Genomic DNA, 19,523 nt, shown 5'->3' with positions numbered 1-19,523 from the left:
TGCTTCCTAAATGAGCCCCCTCGTCAGCGCTTCTGCACAGTAAAATTTGAGGTTCGCTTATCTGTTCTATAGAGAGCCAGGAGATGGGAGTAGTGACTCATTCCCCACTCTTCTCTTTCAGATGGACTCAGAATGAGAAGCCCAGAGAGTCAGAGAGGGCTTCATGGGCATGTGGTGTGGGCACAGGAACAGGTAGACGAAAGAACAAGGCCGCCATGACTGGTGTGCATGGACCTGGGGACGAGGAACACCAGACAGGAAGCCTTCTCTGATTCTCTCACCTAGAGGTAGTTCTCCTGAATCTGAAGTCCGTGTCATATTATGTGCACCTCTTCTATGATACTTACCCCACCCAGCCACCATTAGTGGTTTGTGTACATGGCTCATTTCCACGACAGTGATCTTAAGGGCAGACTTCATTCGTGCTGACATATTCTTGTTGCCATTGATTCAACCATTTCATTCACTCAAGGAGGTCTCTTATGTTTAAGGAACTGACTCAGGTGCTGGGTTTGTGAACGAGACAGCTAGTGTCTGATTTCATTGGCTTTCCAGCATGCCCCTTCATGCATACGCATGTGGGAAACTCAGTGAAGATCCCAGGGTACTGAATGAAGGAAGGAATGGACCCAAGGCATCTCCAACTTTGACTAATATAGTTGGATGACTATTATCCAAACTAATATAGTTGGCTGGCTACAAGGTCCTCAGGTCTCCTCTGGCCTTCTGAAGCCATTGGAGCAGGGTCCCGTGGAGGTGGCATCATCCTGCACTCACACTAGCACTGGCCACCTTCCACTGTCTCAGATTCTAGACATGGCGATGCCATGCACCACCCCCAGGGATATCAGCATGTCTTCTTCCTTCCAACTAGGGGGAGAGCCGTTCCTCAGCTCTCCTTATGTCCCTAAAATGACAAAAACTTGTGAATTTGCAATACCTGACTCTGACTCCAGAATCCAGCCTTCCGGAAACTTCTGTCTTGAAACAAAGAAAGCTACTGGGATTCTGCCCAGAAGCTCTAATTACTTTGAGCTTGTGCCCTCCTTTCCTCCATCCCATCCTCGAGGACACTGGCAGCTCACAGAGACTGAGTACTCACATGGGCCCCACACGGTTCTGAGCACATTACCGGATTGTTTGTTTCAGGCAGGACAGACGACGGCCATGGAGAAGTGGTTTACCTCACTTTGCTCGTCAGCACGTACACTCTGCTTCTGATTTCTCTTCAGTATTATCGTGCCTTTGTCAACTATGAAATCACTCCCTTGTTGCTGGAAGTACACATCACACGTAGGCAAAGCTGTTGCTGCTATCTTAAAAAGAAAAGAAATTACAGCATCAGTAACCCGCAGAAGTTCCAATTCTACCACAGTGCAAGCGTTTTGAGTTATCGGATAACTTAAAAGGTAATCACGATCTTCATTTCATAGCCTCAGGAAGGAGTCGTGAGGCACTTTATAATTCCTCTTTCTCCGTGACAATGAGAAAATTTTGGTAGTCCTATGACGTCTCGGGTTTTCTTTTTGAACGATGCTGTGCTGGTGACATTCGAACCTGGGAAAACATTTATGCTTATCTCCTAGTTTCGTGGTGTTAAAAAAAAAAAAAGCGCAAATGCTATGTTTTAACGTGAGATCTCAAGAAGAAAGCTGTAGAAAATCAACAGCAGGCATGGTGTAGAGATGCAGTTTCAGTAGCTACTGTCACTCTGGACACTCTCGAGGCCAATTCCTGGCAGTTCTCACAGTTTGTGGGATTTGACCTTGCAGGATCCCGTGAGAGGTTATATCAGGAGAGCCACCTCCCAAACGAAGCCGAGGAATTGCATTCCTGCGGCTCCCATTTCCTTAAAATCCTGGTCTCACGGGCTTCCCTTTCATACCATCCCCCTCAGCGGGGACCCGGTCGGAATCGCCAATTGCTCATTTCCAGATTTTTGTGGTCCTCTGGACGTGGGTGTTTCCTTGGTTGATGTTTCGTTATTGGTTTTACAAACAAGAGTTTTTCATTTCACAGGTGCCCTACTTGTTCGTCAAGAGCATGTAGCCCTCGGGTCAGCGGAGGCCCGCTTCAGGAACTCGCTTATTTTAGTGATTCTCAGCCACACTCTCTGTCCAGCTGCCTGACCTCTGTGATGAGGAACCTCAGACAGGCCACGCTGGATTATGTCCATGCGTCCAACACAAAATTAGAAACCATTTTATTGATTTTATGCAGAAAGCCTATTATGGAATTAGCTTTATACTACACTGTATCAAATTCCACACTATGTTAAATCCAATCAATATTAAGTTTTGTGACCACAGGTAGTTTCTATAAGAAAACAAACCGGTGCTTCCCAAGTTGCCTATGAATCACTGGGGGATCCTGTTAACACGTAGACTCGATTCAGTAGGTCTGGGGCAGGACCTGAGACTCTATAAGTCCAGTGAACTCATAGGTGATGCAGCCTTGCTGGTCCATAGACCACACTTGAGTAGCAAGGATGTTGCCATAGACCGAATGTTTGTGTCCCTGCAAAATCCACATACAGAAGGCTAATCCCCACAGTGGTGGTGATTAAAGGTGGGGCCTTTCCGGGGTGATTGGGTCATGAGGGCACACCCCAGGAATGGGATCAGTGCCCTCATGAAAGAGCTCCTTTGCCCCCCTGCCGTGTGAGGACTCAGTGAGAAGACGGCCATCTACGAACTAGGAAGCAGGCTTTCTCCAGACATGGATCTGCTGGTGCCTTGATCTTGGACTTCCCGGCTTCTAGGACTGTGAGAAATAAATTTATGTTGTTTATAAGCCACCCAGTCCGTGGTGCTTTTGTTACAGCAGCCTGAAAAAATTAAGATACACACATACCCACACACATCTTTTGAAGACCCGCCAAGAAAGTTAATCGTCCTTTTTCTTCATTCTCCGATTTGAGTATTCAAAGAGTTACTCCTAAGTCATGGTCTTGGGTTCACATCCTTTTTGTTCACATCATCTCCATACCTTCTCCTCTCTCTGCTACCTCTTAACTTTTTCCTTATTCCTTCCTGATGCCTGCCAGGACTACAACAGAAAGCTCTCCCTCCATCCCAGGCCTCCCTGCGACTAGACCGCACTTACAGGAACACTGAGGACAGTCTTCGTCAGGTCAGTCTCTGGCTCAGAAAGCGTCAGCGAGTTCTCATTGCCCCAAAAGTAAAATATAGGCTCTTTAATAGGAGGATCTACTGTTCTTTTCCAATACTTCTTCCCTATATAAACTTCCTGTTCTACCTGTGAATATACCTACCCTGTCTCCCCTCTGAGCCATTATTTATAACTTTTCCTGGCTGGACTGTCTTCTCACCGAGGCCACCAACTGGAATGCTTATTGCTTTCAAGTCTCAGGCCACATTATTCTGTGCCTTAAGCCTGTTCATAAAGTATCACTTTTGGCTCTGAAATCTTAACACACGGCACATATGGACCCTTCTTGTCATATGTCTCTGCCCCCATCCTGAGGTATCTATGTAACTGTATTAGCTATAGCTAAAAATTCCTGGAGGGCAGAGACCGTGGCTAATTGCTTTCTATGCTGCCCTTAGCCTGGAGCTCAACGTTACGCATGTGGGTGGCACCTATTGATGGGTTGAGAGCAAGAGCTTTGGAACCAGATGTACCCGGGTTTCAATCCAGGGTCCACTGCCCACCAGCTGTGTGACTTTGGGCAAGTTAGGTAACTTCTCTAATGTCTCCCTAATCTGGAAATTAAAGGTGATAGGTTGTTCGGGAAGTCAAACGAGGTAACGTATATAAAGTGCAAAGGACAGAGCTCTAAGTGGAAGTTGTTTTTTTTCTTCTTTTAAGTGACCTCTACTCCCAACGTGGGACTCGAACTCCTGACCCTGAGATCAAGAGTCTCATGCTCCACCGACTGAGCCTGTCAGGTGGCCCTGGAAGTTTTATTAATATCAAAAGCAAGAGCATAGTAAGCACACAATACATATTTGTTGAATGAATGCACAAAGAGGGTCTAGCTTAAACTCTTCCTACTACAATTAAGGATCATCTTTTTAGTGGAGAGGAAATTATTCGTGCTGTATTTTAAACACAACATCAGTCCCAGCTTGAATTGTCATAGATACTACTTTCCAATCCTCTGCACAATTTTCCTGGCCCTTTAAGCCCATTCTCTGTCCTTGATCTTTGTCTTTAAACCACAGAGAGAGGAGTAAGGCTTCACGTCGGACAACACTCATGGTTTGGAGCTGTATTAGCACATTAGCACATTCTCCTTAACTGCTTCTCAGCAGCTACAGCATGGCGCACAGGGAATATACGTTAAGCATCAGTCCGTCTACTCTAGATATTACAGCTGCTTTGTGTTTTCTTATCTAAAATAGTGGGAGCAATTATATTTGGAGTTGTATAGGAAAGACACTCCCGTGTGGCCCCTCTACTGTCACACTGTTACTATGCTCACAACATTTCGGACACCGGTGTGTGGTTTATTCCCATGCTCGCCAAGTCTCAGACACCAGCTGAGTGTCCTGTAATTTAATTCAGTCCCGACACCATCTCCCTGGACTTTGTGTCAGATGCCACAGGTTAAGAGCTCAGTCCCACCAGACTGTCCCCGCAACCCCACCTTCAGATGCCAATGGAAAATCCAGGTTGTTACCAGTACTTCTGACCAACCAGCTATAAACTGGGATTCCCATGACCCCTTCCTTGGGCTCGATAATTTGCTAGAACAAAACTCAGGGAAACACTTATGTTTGGTGGTTTATTATATAATAAAGAATTCTATAAAGGATACAAACTGCCAGATGAAGAGTTATGACTGGGAGGGTTCTCGATCAGGAGCTTCTGGCCCCTGGAGTTGGGGTGTACCACCCTCCTCGCACATGGATGTGTTCACCAACCTGGAAGCTCTCTGAACCCTATATGTTGGAGATTTTTATGGAGGCTTTATCACATAGGCATGGTCATTCATTACCTCAGTCTCTAGTTCCCCTCCCCTTCACAGAGAATGGGGTGGGGAGGATGGAAAATTCTAAGCTTCTAATCAAAGCTTGGTCTTTCTGGTGACCAGGCCCTATCTAGAAGCCCATCAAGTCACCCAATTAGAACAAAAGACATCCTTATCCCCCAGAAAATTCCAAAGGATTTAGGAGCTCTTTACCAGGAACCAGGGGTAGGGACCAATATATATCTTCTATTATTTTACGATAGTTACAGCCTAAATATAAATACCAATATTATCTTACTAACGTGTTTTCTTAAGTCACCATCATAAAGGTGCAAAATTAAAAATCATGAAGAAGAATGCAGACATAGAATAGTTTCATTTTGATCCCACCCACCATGGTTGTAAGTTTAAGTAGGGACAGTGAAAGCCTCCCGCCCCTCCCCCGATTCCAGTCAGCAGAAGAGAACATTCCAAGCCTCCTAAGGGGCATTTTCATCCCTCCCATCAATGGTGTCCAGATAAAGAAAAGATCTCAGGAAACGACTTAGTTGCTGGAACCTGGACGAGTTCCCATTTTCTATCCAAACCCTGTCTTCAGAACCGACTTTTACACGCCTTCTCTCCTTGAAGACTTTCACCACACATCCCCTTATCTCCTGCCACATTCCTGCCTGTGGCTGGGGTCACATGCTTGAGACTGTCACAGGAGTCTAACTTCTCTAATCGTTCCACACGTGTGTGTCTGCTCCTCTAACAAACCTTTTAAGAAATACATTTTTAGGGAAAATATCCCACAGGACCCTGACTTGGAGGGAATGAAGTAGGGCACCAAGTGACAATTGCCCTCACCCACACCAGTGAACATCAGTGAGAATGACTAGTCTATGATCAGCTTCAGGAGGACATCGTATACTTCCATTTTGAACCTTATTCGCTCATTGTTAGCAGAGGTCTGTGAGGTTCCCATTGTGGCTCAGACACTGTGGCGGATGCTAGGGCAACAGTGGTGAACGGCATACACATCTATCCATCCATCTCGTGGTTTATAGTGTCGTGGGGAAAGCAGAGAAGTAGATACTCAATGAACACATGTTAGCAGACAGCCACATCGAAAGAGCAAAAGTCAGGTCCCTCTGATCACAGCCTCAACCAATTCCCACTACGTGCCAAGCTCTGCAATAGACTTGTAATACAAAGATCACGTAAAATGCAGGCTCTGGCCTCCAGAGTTTCTATAACCTTCAGTTCCATGCTAAATAAACTCTGTTCTGATTGGCACAGGTGGCCAAACCATTCTTTTCCAGGTACCTTACCCATGATCTCAAGGGTGTGTTATATGTATTTACCGCCACCCCATCAAATCAAGTCTGGAAGGAGACTAAATGAAATACGAACCAAAGGTGCAAGTCCTTGGAGAGGGGTGGCTTCCTCTGCCTCGTAGAGATAGAAATTCAAAGGAGCAAAGAAGTAGCCGGGGGCTGATTCAGTGCAGCTGCGGCCAGTGATGTGCGGGCGGCATTCACACTGGCCATCCTTGGGGGAGCACCTGGGGAGAAACAAACCCATCATGCACAGATGGAGAGGGGGGAGGGATAAAACAGAGGCACGGAGGTGCTGAACTAAATGCCTTCTGAGTTTGGACCCGCTCCTTGAATCGATCAATCACTGGTCTTGAGGAGGATGTTAGGAGGCCATGGGCTCTACGTGTCTGATCTTGAAAAGCAAATCCAGATCCATGGAACCCAAGTAGCCACCTCTTTCCTCTGATTCTGCTCTAAACGCTGCAAAAAGGAGTATAGGACCTCTCCTTATAGGGTGGCAAAAAGTTGATATTTTAGGCAGGTCAAGTCACACACGGCATCTATCCCACCACCTGTGGGTTACCCAAGCAGTAGGACTGTTGATCTCTTCCTTGGAAATATTTTGAGCAAAATAAATCATTTGGGCTGTAGTTAATGTCTCAAGATCATTGCTTTTCAACACCCTTTGCTCGTCATGGAATAAAGTCCATCACCGATGACTAGAAGTCGGTCAGAATAAAATGTGGAAACGTGAGTGGAGACTATAGCCACAGGACTGCGTCATTCATTTAGTGACTTACACGTTGGAATAAGCACCTCCAATGTCACAATCACAGGGAGAACATCCATGGAGCTGATTTTCCAGTCCCCAGTATCCAACCTATAAAGAGAAAATGCTCAGCTGAATCCAGCTCTGAAGATACATGCTGCTCTGAAGGGTAAATATTAAAATCAGTACAGTTCAGTCGACACACGTCAAATAGCCACACAGCCTGGGCAATCACACGGTCACCTTTCCTGCCTGTGTACTTGGTAATGACCTTGGAGGACACATCTCTCCTATTCCTGGGACTTGGAATGAAGGGGACAGGCAGGTTGCCTGAATACTATTCCAAGCAAAAATGCAGTGGGGGCACCTGGGTGGTTAAGTAGGTTGAGCGTCTGACTCTTGATCTTGGCTCAGGTTATGATCCCAGGGTTATGGAATCGAGCCCTGTGTCAGGCTGTGCCCTGAGTGTGGAGGCTGCTTAAGATTCTCTCTCTCTCCTTCTGCCCCTCTCCCCTGCTTGCTCTCTCTTTAAAAAAAAAAATGCAGGGGCGCCTGGATGGATCCAGTTGGTTAAGTGTCCGACTCTTGATTTCAGTTCAGGTCATGATCTCACAGTTTGGGAGTTCAAGGGCCGCACTGGGCTCTGTGCTGACAGTGCAGTCTGCTTGGGATTCTTTCCCTCTCTCTGCCCCTTCCCAGCACTCGTTCACTCACACTCTCTCTCAAAATAAATTTTTAAAAAATACGGTGAAAACTACACAGTTCCTCTGACCACACCAATTTAGCCTCACGGTGAGTTATTTAAGGCCAGTCTGGGGAGAAGGTCTTCAACTAGCCTATTTGCAACTGCTTTTGTAAACCCAGTAGATTCTCTCACCACAAAAATCCCAAGGGGTTTTTACTTCCGCAGTCTTAAAATGTTTGGGGGTAAAAAAAAAAAAATTCAAGTTGATTTTGAGATCTTATTTGCATATCACGGTTTAGCAGGCTCTCATGTTTGTAAGTAAGCTGTTTTGTCATAACAACCTCTGCAGGAGAGAGTCCGTTTTATTCAAGACTTTTCTTCATTGCAACATCTTGACCTTTATTCGATATAAGCAGCTGGGGAGATACAAACAACTATTTCTTAAATCTGATAACATTTACTATAAAATGCTCCAAAAACGACTTCCCTTTCAAACCTCAATTTAACATGCTCAGACAAAATCAAGGTCTTAATAGGCACGGCATTCTCATTTGAAACGGGTTTGTTATGTCTCCATTTTTGTTGTTGTTGTTGTTATCTTGATAGAACTTTCCGCCTGATTTTACTCAGAAAGATTGATTTTAAACATTAAAGCCTGACAGAATTTGTTACAAAACACAGCAAAGGACTTTTGGTATCTTTCCCGAAACCCAACTTCAGTCTGGGCAGAAACAATGTGCAACGACGGGCTTCGCCAAGGATGTGGTTGTGAAAACTCCCTCTAGGCCAGGGGTGCTGGCACATGGGGCTCAGAGCAGGTCTGGGGCACCGCCGGACGGAGGACCAGGTGGGGCACCTGGTGGACACGTGGGTGCAGCCACAATGGGCAACCCTCTTCCGCCCCGCCCCTCCCCCCACCCCCACCCCCACTGTGGCCCCTGCTCAGTGATTTTCCTCCTGCAAACACAATCCAGCGACCTATATATACAGTGGCTGTCAAACTGCGAACCAACAAAGTCAGCCTGAGTCTAAGGTCTCTCTGGAATCATCTGATGAGGCATCTTCGTCAATCCTGCCAACCAGCCCGGCATCCTTCATGTTGCCCACACGCAGCCGTGGAGCTGGCATGGCTCACCTTCCTCTGAAACATGTCCAGGTTACCTGCCCCGTCTCCCAGAGTTCCCTCTTCAAGGGTACCTTCTTGCCTTCTTTCCCCATCCTCCTGTGCCCCGGCCTCATATGTTTCCAGTAAAATGACTTAAAACATTAGCACAGAACGATGTTGTAATAGGCATATGTTTCTTATTTAGCAGCTACATTTCTTCAGACACATCAAGGTCACTGTTCTTTTACTAGGTTGAGTTTGGGGTTTTTTATTTCTACAATGTCATGGTGGGCTGCCAGGATTGGAGAACAAAGGGAAAAGTTGGATTTGAACTCCCTAACTGCATGACACATTTCTTATGGCATAAAAAAGGTTTTAGTTTACTAATTTTAGACATACATGCTCACATGTTTGGTGGAGTCTAGAACAATCCAGGAGTTTATTTCCCACAGGAATCTACAGTCCATTTAAACCTGCGGGTTTTTTTTTTTTTTTAAATGAGCTCGTCCAAAATATTTCTAGGCAAAGGGTGGTAGGGATGATAAAGAGACTATACGCAAGAGACAGAAGAAAAGGCTCCACAGTCTGGTGGGCTGAAAAAAGGGAGCAGATAAATTGTCATATTCTACTGCTTGGTACGTTGTGGAGAACAGTGGATAAAACTTCTGACATCGGTGCCCGGGTCCGTTCGGCTCAATCTGGGAAAAGTCGGTGTGGTGGTAAATGTTTAACAACCAGCTAGCTCTCTGTAGAAGGGTTAGTGTTTGCTGATTTCTGTCGTGTAAATACTTTTACCGGGGAGGACCGAAATACATCAGCACAAGGAAAGCAATTAACGAGACCAAGTGTCCTCCGGGCAATGGCGGCAGAAATCTACACGACCACATGAAAGGGAAATCCTACGCAAATACATACAGTGCACTCTTCACAGTGTGGTCCGGTGGCAAATGACTGGCATGCGCATTGGCCAGTCTCCACATCACAGGCCGAGAGAGGCAGACTCCCGAGGGGGTTACAGTTGCAGGCTGCAAGCAGAGCGAACACAATTATTCTATTTCCCCACCCTTGTCCTTAATAGCTCACGCTGAGCAAAACGCGTGGCCACAAGAACACCCAACATCCAGCCCTGCCAAGTCTATCGTCTACCTGGTCGCATGGTTCTTGTATGGCATACAACTGTGTGTGGGAAATCCAGTGCCAGACATTTCCAGAGCCCTCATGCGGTGCTACTGGATGGTAATTAGAGAGTAGAAGTAGAAGAAGTCATGTAGGCTGGAACATCCGGCACCGTTATCCCGAGTTATCCTGAGTCCTGAGTCCTGTGAAGAAATTATGCTCCCAGAGCAACATACACATTTCCCCTGTGGGACAAACCAGTGTTCATGGAAACAACCCAAATGTCTGTCAGCTGATGAATGGACACATTCGATGTGGAGTAGCCACACAATGGAATATTATTCACCCATAAAAAAGGAATAAAATACTGACACATACTGCAACATGGATGAACCTTGAAAACCTCATGCTAGCAAATGAAGCCAGTCACAAAAGACCACATAGTGGATGATCTCATTTGTACAAAATATCCACAAGGGGTAAATCTAGAGAGACAGAAAGTAGGTTAGTGCTTGCCTAAGAGGGGTTAGGGAGGTGGGAGCTAAAGGCCAGGGGGTGCTTTTTTTTTCTCATGGTAACATGAGAATACATTTAACATAACACTGACCGTTTTAAATACAGCCCCACAGTTGTGCAACCAATCTCTAGGACTCTTCATCTTGCAAAACTGAAACTCTGTGCCCATTAAACACCATCTCTTCCAACTCCTTCCTCCCCCAAGCCCTCAGCAACCACCGCTTTCTGTTTCCATGGGTTTAACTACTCTGGGTACGTCATGGAAGTGGACTCACACGGTCCCTTTGTGTTTAGTTTATTTCACCGAGCGTAACCTCCTCAAAGCTCCTCCGTGCTGTTGCATGAGTCAGAACTTCTTTCCTTTTTTTTTTTTTTAAGGCTAAATAATATTCTGTCGTATGTATGTACCACATTTTGTTTGCCCATTCATCCATGGATGGACATGTGGGTCGCTTCCACTTGGGGGCTACTGTGAATGATGTTGCTATGAACATGGGTGTACAAATCACTCTTCAAGCCCCTGTTTCCAATCTTTTGGGTATATAGCCAGAAGTAGGGTACAGGGTTTCTTTTGGGGGTAATGAAAATGTCCTCAAATTGATTGTAATGATGGTTACACAACTCTGAATATGCTAGAAGTCACGGACTTGTACTTCAAAGGGTGAATTGTATGGCATGTGAATTATACCTTACTAAAGCTATTAGAAAAGAAAAGAAAACAGAAAACGATATTTGGCCTATTCTAAGAGGACATCAGGTCAGGGCTGACCCAGGGGAAACACTTGGAGTACTGAGAGGTGTGATGAGAATTGGTCTGACTATATGATCCATTGTTCTGGGATTTAATGTTGCCATTAAATTCCAGGAGAAGGAAGGATTCAGCATGCTGCTCTCTAAACATGCAAACAAACCACAGTTCCTTATATGGGCAAGAACACAGAGCATGACAGAGGGAAATTATTTACCCGGATTCCCTGAGGAATCTGCAGTTCTATAAGACCCCAGGCAGCTAAGAGTTTCTATGATCCTAGAGGCAAAGGTCTCCCATTTGGCCCCAGAAAACTCTGAATTTGTTTCCTCACAACCCCTCCCTTGGGTCTTTAATTTTGTTCTTCTCTTTGTCAGAGAACATAGGACCAATTTAAGAGAGGTGTGAGAACAAAGGAGAAAAGTAATTGAAAAAAAAAAAAGAAAAGAAACCACCCCTTGAAATCTACTTAAGAAGTCATCAATCTATGCATAAATGCATAATGTAACTTCACGAATTTGTATAAGGGAGTCCAAGTAGAGACCATTTTTAGAAAGGTTTTGCAACACGGCATTAAATTTCTTGGCATTTTCCCATGTTTGCTGCAGCGGGGAAATGTGAGCGCCCCCTGCTGGTTCCTTATGATAAACTCAGCTAATCGCCAAGAAAAAAAGTCTCCACTAATTTAACTAAAATCTGCGGGAGGTCTTGAATCACCTTTAAAAACCCAGAGGCCGGCAATACTCTTGGGTATTTACAATGACCGAAATTGAGGGCCCCAAGCTTTAAAATGTATTCGGGCTGGCCGTCCGGCCGCTGCCAACTTACGCTGACAGCCCAGGGGGTCAGCGGCGCTCAGTCCGTGGTGGTTGGGCTTGCACTGGTCACACTTGGCTCCTTCCACGTTCTCCTTGCACAAGCACTGGCCGGCCACAGACCCCAAAGCAGGATCAGAGTGGCTCACACAAATGCCACCCGATAAGGTCCCGTCCGGGTCACATTCACAAGCTGGGGACACAGACATGCATTATCTTAGTTAATTGCAAATTGTGGGAAACCTGAGGTATAAACATAGCCATTAACTCATGCTATAGTACTTTATTTTGTTTAAATAATTAAATATGTTTAAACAACTAGACCAGTGGGCGAGGACTGTTTAGAAATGTCTCCCAGATCTCTGGCCTTGGAAAATGTTGCACAATTCCATCTGTATCTATCTATTATCTATCTATCTATCTATCTATCTATCTATCTATGGAGAGGGGAGGAAGGGGGAGAGAGAGAGAGAGAGAGAGAGAGAGACTTTTAAGTGATTCTAAAGTAAGAGGATCAGAGGAAGACTGCTATTAGGAAAACTGCATGTGAAGAATAGATTAATTTGGGGGGTGATGAAAATGTTTTAGAGCTAGGTAGAGGTGCTGATCGCACAGCTTTGTGGTAGGAAACTGTTCATCGCAAAATGGTCAGTTTTATGTTATGTCCATTTCACTTCAATAAAAGATTAAAGAAAGAAAATAAGACTCCAAAGGTGAGAATAATGTCTAGAGGCAAGTAGGAGTGGGGTGCTGTAATGAAATATACAAATACAGATGTGAGAGAAAAAAAAAAACCACATAAAATGTCTATCAAAACTCCGAAATGTGGTTAAGAAACTATGTCTGCCCTTCCCCCCTCACAGAAAAATAAGGATAAGTGTTATCACTCTTTAATTCTTCATGGAAGGAGCACGTATAAGAAAGAAAGGGGAAGAAGAGCAAGGAAGGCTTATACCACTGTTTTCTTTTTGGAAATCTGCTGGCGGGGCAAAAGCTTGGATGAAGAGATTCTGCAAAATGAGATAAACGATCACCTGTAGCCAAGGAGCAGCAGAAGCACCTGCCACCCTTTTTCTTTTCAGCAGAAACTGGAATAACTCAAGAAAGGAGTCGAATATGAAAAGGGATGCTGATGGTGTGAATCATTCCAGAGGGGAGAAGTTACCAAAGGCAGAGCTTGATGTGATACAAGGAAGAACTCTCTGATAGTTCGACGTGCCCAGTAGAGGAGCAGCCCCTCAGTGTTGAGGGGTGGTACCCGGGAGAGGCTGGGACAGTACTATTAACTACTGTGGTTCTGGTAGAGAGGACAGGTCTGTTGGTGGACATCAGATGACCACTTGGTGCTGTGTTTCCAAGGGACGCCACTTTTAAGGAACGCAATAAAGATTACAAAATGACTATCCTCGGGCGCTTGGGTGGCTCAGTTGGTTAAGCGTCTGACCCTTGATTTTGGCTCAGGTCATGATCACACGGTTTGTGAGTTCCAGCCCCACATCGGGCTCTGCGCTCTCAGCTTGGGATTCTCTCTCTCCCTCTCTCTCTCCCTCCCTTTGCCCCTCCCCTGCTCATGCTCCCTCTCTCTCTCAAAAAAGAATATCCTGATTCTAAGAAATAGTTATGTTCGCATTTATACATGTTTACTTTGGATTCATAAAAACAAACTCCTCATATCTAAAGCCATGTTATGTAGGTTTATATGACAACCGTTCAGGTTAGAGAGTTTGATGGAAAAAACCTACTCCCACCAGTTGTTTGGTGGTATTGAAGCAAACGCTCGGTTGTCTGACAGAATCTTTCGATTTTCAATTGTTATTGGATTGTGACTGGTGATGAAATCTTATTATGGAAAAACAGCATTCGGTCCAGCTTAGTTTGGAAAAACCAGAATTTTCTTCTAATTAAATACAGTTGCTTCTAGAAAGGAAGGAATAAGCTGGAGTCATTTTAGAAGTAGCCAAAAGGAAAAACGTCAGCTTTATCTGAAAGACACTCCAAAGGGTCAGCCCTGAGTTCCAGAGTATAATTTAATTATGCACTGAAGTAGCCTTTGGGGAAGGGATGTGGGTGAATGGGTAGTAATTTTACTTTGAAATAACCCTAAGTCATGGCCTTAGAAGTCCAATAAAACTTCTTGGCATCACACAACTTAACTCCAGCAAACTCTTATTATCGGCAGTTGAATCTACCAAATCTTTTTTGTTGTTGTTTTCCCCTGTATCACATTTGGCTGTGTTTTAATCACAGCAGACTTAAGATTAGTCAACCCCTATGCCTGGAATCTGATCGTGTAAATATTTAGGCACAAACGAGAACAATTTAGAGAAAATTTATAGGAGACTGCTAGTCAGTCTTAATAAATGCCATTTGTATACACAGACTTCCACACACACAAACATGTGTTTAGGGAAACTGGGGAGTCTCTTGAAGATTGTTTTTACAGGCTCATTTGCCTTTACTTAAAAAAAAAAAAACCTCCTTGTATATATAGAATAGCCTCTTAATTTTACATCTGGGTACCAGTTTTCTTGACTCAGTTTCCTTTAGAAGTGCCATCAAGTGGCTTTTTTTTTTTTTTAAGCTTATTCATTTATTTTGAGAGAGCGAGCGAGCAGGAGGGGCAGAGAGAGAGGGAGAGAGAGAATCCCAAGCAGGCTCTGCACGGCCAGCACAGAGCCCAATGTGGGGCTCGAACCCACAAACCACGAGATCTTGACCCGAGTTGAAACCAAGAGTCAGACACTTAACCAACTGAGCCACCCAGGCACCCGGATACTAAGTGGTTCTTAAGGAACAAGACGTTGGTTAATGTGAATATCTGACTTGGTTACTTGCAGTCTCTTTCCAGATTCCTAGGTTAGATAACCTTTGGAACATTATATTTTCCCCTGATTCCACCTAAGAGAGCAATTCCTTTTTCTTTTATAAATGCATGGCGTTTAAAACATTAATAAAAGGTATGTGTGTGTGGGGCGGAATATAGATTCTGGTGACAAAGTAGGACACTTAGGACACTGATTTAAAGAAATTGTTTTTTTCTGAGCATTCAGTTCTTTGTCTCAATTTTAAACAGATCACATAAGGTAAACTTTTATGTTGTCAGGCGCCCACTCCGCAATCTGAACAAAAACTTCATTTATGCCTTTTCTACGCTGTGAGGATTTAAAGTTTGAAATCTAGGATGTTGTATACATTCTGGTGGCTACTGAATTACTTCTGTATAGGACTTCATTTTATGTATGATGATCGCATAAAGTTGGAAGTTGTAGTTTTATAGCAAACCCCTCCCCCCCACCCCCATATAATAATAGACTGGTGACAGACAGTAAGAAGCAGGATTTCTGGGTATGGGGAGAGGCAACGTTCCATGGGTCTTGGGTACCCGCGCAATTTTTACTCAGTGTCCCGGCAATGCAAGATGACTCTTCACCCAGCCCTTTCCCAAGGTTGCGGTGTCAGCAAGCTACTTTCAGGGATGAGGTCACGTCTTCCCCTGGACAAAGAACAAGCACGCTTCTCCTTGCTGTAAAAGCAATGAATGCTCCAAGCGCTGTGTCCCTGGGCTGTGACATAGACTCATTTGTATGTGGGATCCACCTGGCATCCTTTGAGTTGCCCCATGGGACTCAGGGCTTGGGGACATGGGAACACACACCAATATAAACATCTTGTTACTTCCTGTGCCATGAGTACTAAAGTCCTTCGTCTCTAACCGGGGATTTTCGTGTCTTCTGCCAGCATCCACGAAACAATAACAAGCTACTTGTCTGTCTGCAAGTAGAGTGAGATCTTACATCCAGTAGTTACCCACGCTCAGTACTTGAAATCAAGTTTATCTATGAGATAATCCACAGCAGTGCCGGGACCAGAGTTGAGACCAGCAAGATGCCTAGGGCCAAAATTTAAGGAGGTGCTCACTGTCTGGTTAATGTAAATGGCAGGTGATAACCTTGCACTTACATCACTCTGAGAGAGTGTGCTACCTGAAATGTTGGGATCTGGGTCATTCCCTTGCCTCACTCTGGTCTCATTCCTCCAGGGAAATTCAATTTTAAATAATTATGAGACAGGTTTTCATCAGCAAAAATCGAAGTGTGAAAAAACCAAGTGCTGGCCAGGGTATAGAGCAATGAGAGTACTCAACCACTGTTGGTGTGGGTGCTAACTGGTACCCCCACTTAGGGAACAATGTGGTGCCATCTAATCAACTGGAAGAAGTTCATACCCCATGATCCATTAGTCCCACTTCTTGGTAGGACTCTTAGGGAGAGGTTTTGTGTACTTGCACAAGGCCACATATACAAGAATGCTTTTGGGGGATCAAAAGAAAAATGGCCAAATAGATTCTGTCATACCTATAGGAAGAAAGAGTTCTATATAGACATTACACATAGATCTTAAAATTGGAGAATTAGAGCTACCTGATATGGACAAATCTCAAAAATGTAATGTTGGGTGAAATAATCAAGGATACATACAGCGTAGTATCATCTATGTAAAGCTTGAAAACATGACAACATACGTTGTTTGTAGACAAGAACATGTAAAAGTGTAAAACCCAGCACTGTACTGGTAATTGCCAGTTATATGAGAGTTTATCCCCAGAAAGGAAGGTAACAGTGGGGTACCTGAGTCACCTGTATCGCCGTCATGTGTTATTAAGGTCCTGAAGTTGCCCTGGGGTAAGACATTACATTTTGACAAAATTGCTGGTGGGCATATTATTACAGTATTCTCTCTTATTTTTATATGCACAAAACATTCCATTTTCAACGGCTGAGATTAAAGACAAGATGAAAGATTTTTAAAGATTAAAACAAAGATGGTAATCGTTAGCTTATGTGTCTTCTCAGCAAAGATGAATTGTCTACAGCCGGTCAAATGTAGCCCATTTCACTACAGACCTTCTCCTTAAGGCGAGGCTCTGATAAACCCATCGGAAGCTGATAATCTCCTAAGTCGAAAATATACTTAATACATCTAACCTACCGAACATCACAGCTCAGCCTCGGCTACCTTAATCACGCCGACAACACTTATTCTGGCTGACAGTTGGGCAAAATCTTCCTACACACAGCCTGTCTTACAATAAAGTGTTGAATGTCTCGTGTAATTTCCTGAATACTGCACTGACAGTGGAAACTGGTTGTATGGGCCCAGAATGGTTGGTTTTTTTAAGTGATTTTTTTCCCCAAATGTTTATTTTTGAGAGAGAGAGAGACAGAGTATGAGCGGGGGAGGGGCAGAGAGAGAGGGAAACACAGACTTTGAAGCACGTTCCAGGCCCTGAGCTGTCAGCACAGAGCCGGACGCGGGGCTCGAAGCCACGACCCCTCCGAGATCACGACCTGAGCGGAAGTTGGAAGCTTAACCGACTGAGCCACCCAGGCGCCCCCAGAATGGTTGCAAGCATATGGGTTGCTGAGGCTCCTGACCAGGGGTCTGACTGGGAACTGTCCCTAGCTACCTGGCCCAGCATTGGGAAAGAGGATCATCTGCGTATGGGCTGGCCTGGGAAAAGATCCGAGTTCAAAATTCTAAGCAGGTTTCTACTAAATGCCCATTGCTTTGGCACCGTGGCGAAGTTGAAACATCCGAAGTGGAGCGGGCCAGGGTAAGTCGGGTCTCCCATGCTCAGCTACTTCCCCCAGGGGACCCACAGGACACGCAGGTGTCTGCAGCACCTCCTGAACCACCCGCCCCCTGCTGGCTGAATCCGGAATAGTTTCCTGATTCACCAGTGTCGGCCACCCACATGGGGCTGCGGGATGGACCCGGATTATTTGGCCCAGCCTGTCGTGAGAAAGGAAAGCTCTCAGAACCGAGTGCCTTTTCAGACTGCCCCCCCCCAGGCCCCTAAATGCTGCTAAACCGAGTGGGGGCGGGGGGTGCCTGCAGCCCAAGCGAGACCTCTCCATCGGCCTTCGCTCACACGTGTGGAAGAGACAGGCCAGGGGCCGGGGACTCACGGATGCACGCGTAAGGATCGGACATGGCCCTGAGCGGGTCCCTGTAGAAGAGGGGTCTGCAGCGGTCACAGTGCTGTCCCTCCGTGTGGTGCTGGCAGTCCTCGCACACGCCCCCGCTGCGGCCGCCGCTCGCCAGGTACGCGGTCATGTCGAAGTGACAGCGGTCCGAGTGGCCGTTGCAGTGACAAGCTGAGGAAGGAGAGGGGTTAGGAGAGGCTGGCCAAGGTCTGGGGAACCACCAGGCAGCTGTTTGGGCACAAATCACTGCAGCCCCAGTGCTCCGCCGACTTGTTAGAAATATACCAAGTACATGAGGATTAAAGCAGGTGCTTTCGAAGGATCTTTCTAGTACTCTGATTCTGTATATATATGTGTGTGTGTATATATATACACACACACACAATGATAGTACTCTGATTCTGCTCACATCTTTCTTTCTTTCTTTCTTTCTTTCTTTCTTTCTTTCTTTCTTTCTTTCTTTCTTTCTTTCTTTCTTTCTTTTTTACAATCAGGTAAACAAAAGTAAATCATTTGGGTGATCTGGGAGCCCTAGAGTGCAGCTTTATTGCTTGGAGAACTTTGTTTGTCTTAGCGGTGAAGTCTGTGCTGTGTGCCTTGTTGGGTTTTCCCTGTAAACAGCAAAATCTTAGGCTCTGTTTTGCTGGGTCTCTCACACTGGGACTCCCCTGGATGGGACGTTTTTTAGAGACCTCTTCCACTCACCTCTCACTGTCCCAATCCTATTTTTCCCCAGTCTGGGAAAAGAAGCTGAGTAACAAGTTTGTATGGACTTTCCTCAAAATTCAGAGGCAGCAAACGCATTGCCAAAGAACCCTCTACCTTATTAGTCTAAATATTTTATAAAAGCTACAATAGCCTGTCAAAGTTTGTCCCAGTCCTCACCTCTCCTATCCTCTGACATGTGTTTAAGGCTGCGTTCACGGAATGGGTGATTCTTCAGGAAAAGGGTAGGGATCTCTGTACCAAATCTAGTCCCCACTGATGTTGCCGTTACATGGCTCTGCCCCTCCTCAGGGAAGGGACCACACAACACGCGGATGGTTTCATTTTGTGAATTAACGTGCCTTTTGTGGTGTGAGGGTCTGAGAAGTTGGACTTCTTCTATGGGAGGTATTGGGACACATTAGGATATCCCACGATTGGAGCTGGGAGCCACAAGTTTGCGGCCTCTGATGCCCACAGCTCCACTGAAATGAACTCGATGTTGTTCGAGCTTAAGGACACAGGCTGAGAACCTTCCCCACGTACCTCTGCACGCGCTGTCCTGGAGGCCTGCTGCCGGCCTCCACGGAACGTCCTGGAAGAAGCCCTTGCACCTCTCGCAGTTCGGGCCATCTGTATGGTGCTGACAGACACACTGGCCGTGAACCTGCGTGGTGTGAAAAGAGGGCTTTGCTCTGAGGATGCTGGGGTTCTCGAGGTGGAAAAGGCAGTACCACGCCAGGTGCCTCTTCGGGTCTTAGCTTTCCTTGTCTACCTTCTATTATCTCCTTAACCAACTTCCATGTTTGGAAAAAGTTTAAGATGTTCGGGAACCATCTA

At 45.4% G+C, this 19,523-nt stretch overlaps 1 protein-coding gene across 1 annotated transcript in view; it reads right to left on the bottom strand.

Annotated features, from left to right (window-relative positions):
• The window catches only part of LAMB4 (laminin subunit beta 4), a 99,717-nt gene that overhangs the window by 64,840 nt on the left and 15,354 nt on the right, over positions 1 to 19,523 (bottom strand). The window contains exons 8-13 of the mRNA XM_030307756.1: positions 19,230 to 19,350; positions 17,961 to 18,149; positions 12,005 to 12,184; positions 9,712 to 9,821; positions 7,038 to 7,117; positions 6,332 to 6,482 (exon numbers count right to left, since the gene is read on the bottom strand). Of these exons, the coding sequence (XP_030163616.1) occupies positions 6,332 to 6,482; positions 7,038 to 7,117; positions 9,712 to 9,821; positions 12,005 to 12,184; positions 17,961 to 18,149; positions 19,230 to 19,350 (831 nt within the window). The remainder of the gene's footprint in view (positions 1 to 6,331; positions 6,483 to 7,037; positions 7,118 to 9,711; positions 9,822 to 12,004; positions 12,185 to 17,960; positions 18,150 to 19,229; positions 19,351 to 19,523) is intronic.

Source organism: Lynx canadensis, chromosome A2, assembly GCF_007474595.2.
Source record: "Lynx canadensis isolate LIC74 chromosome A2, mLynCan4.pri.v2, whole genome shotgun sequence".
In the NCBI taxonomy this organism is placed as follows: domain Eukaryota; kingdom Metazoa; phylum Chordata; class Mammalia; order Carnivora; family Felidae; genus Lynx; species Lynx canadensis.
The sequence above is the reverse complement of the archived record's forward strand: the minus strand, read 5'-3'. Positions and strand labels throughout refer to the sequence as shown.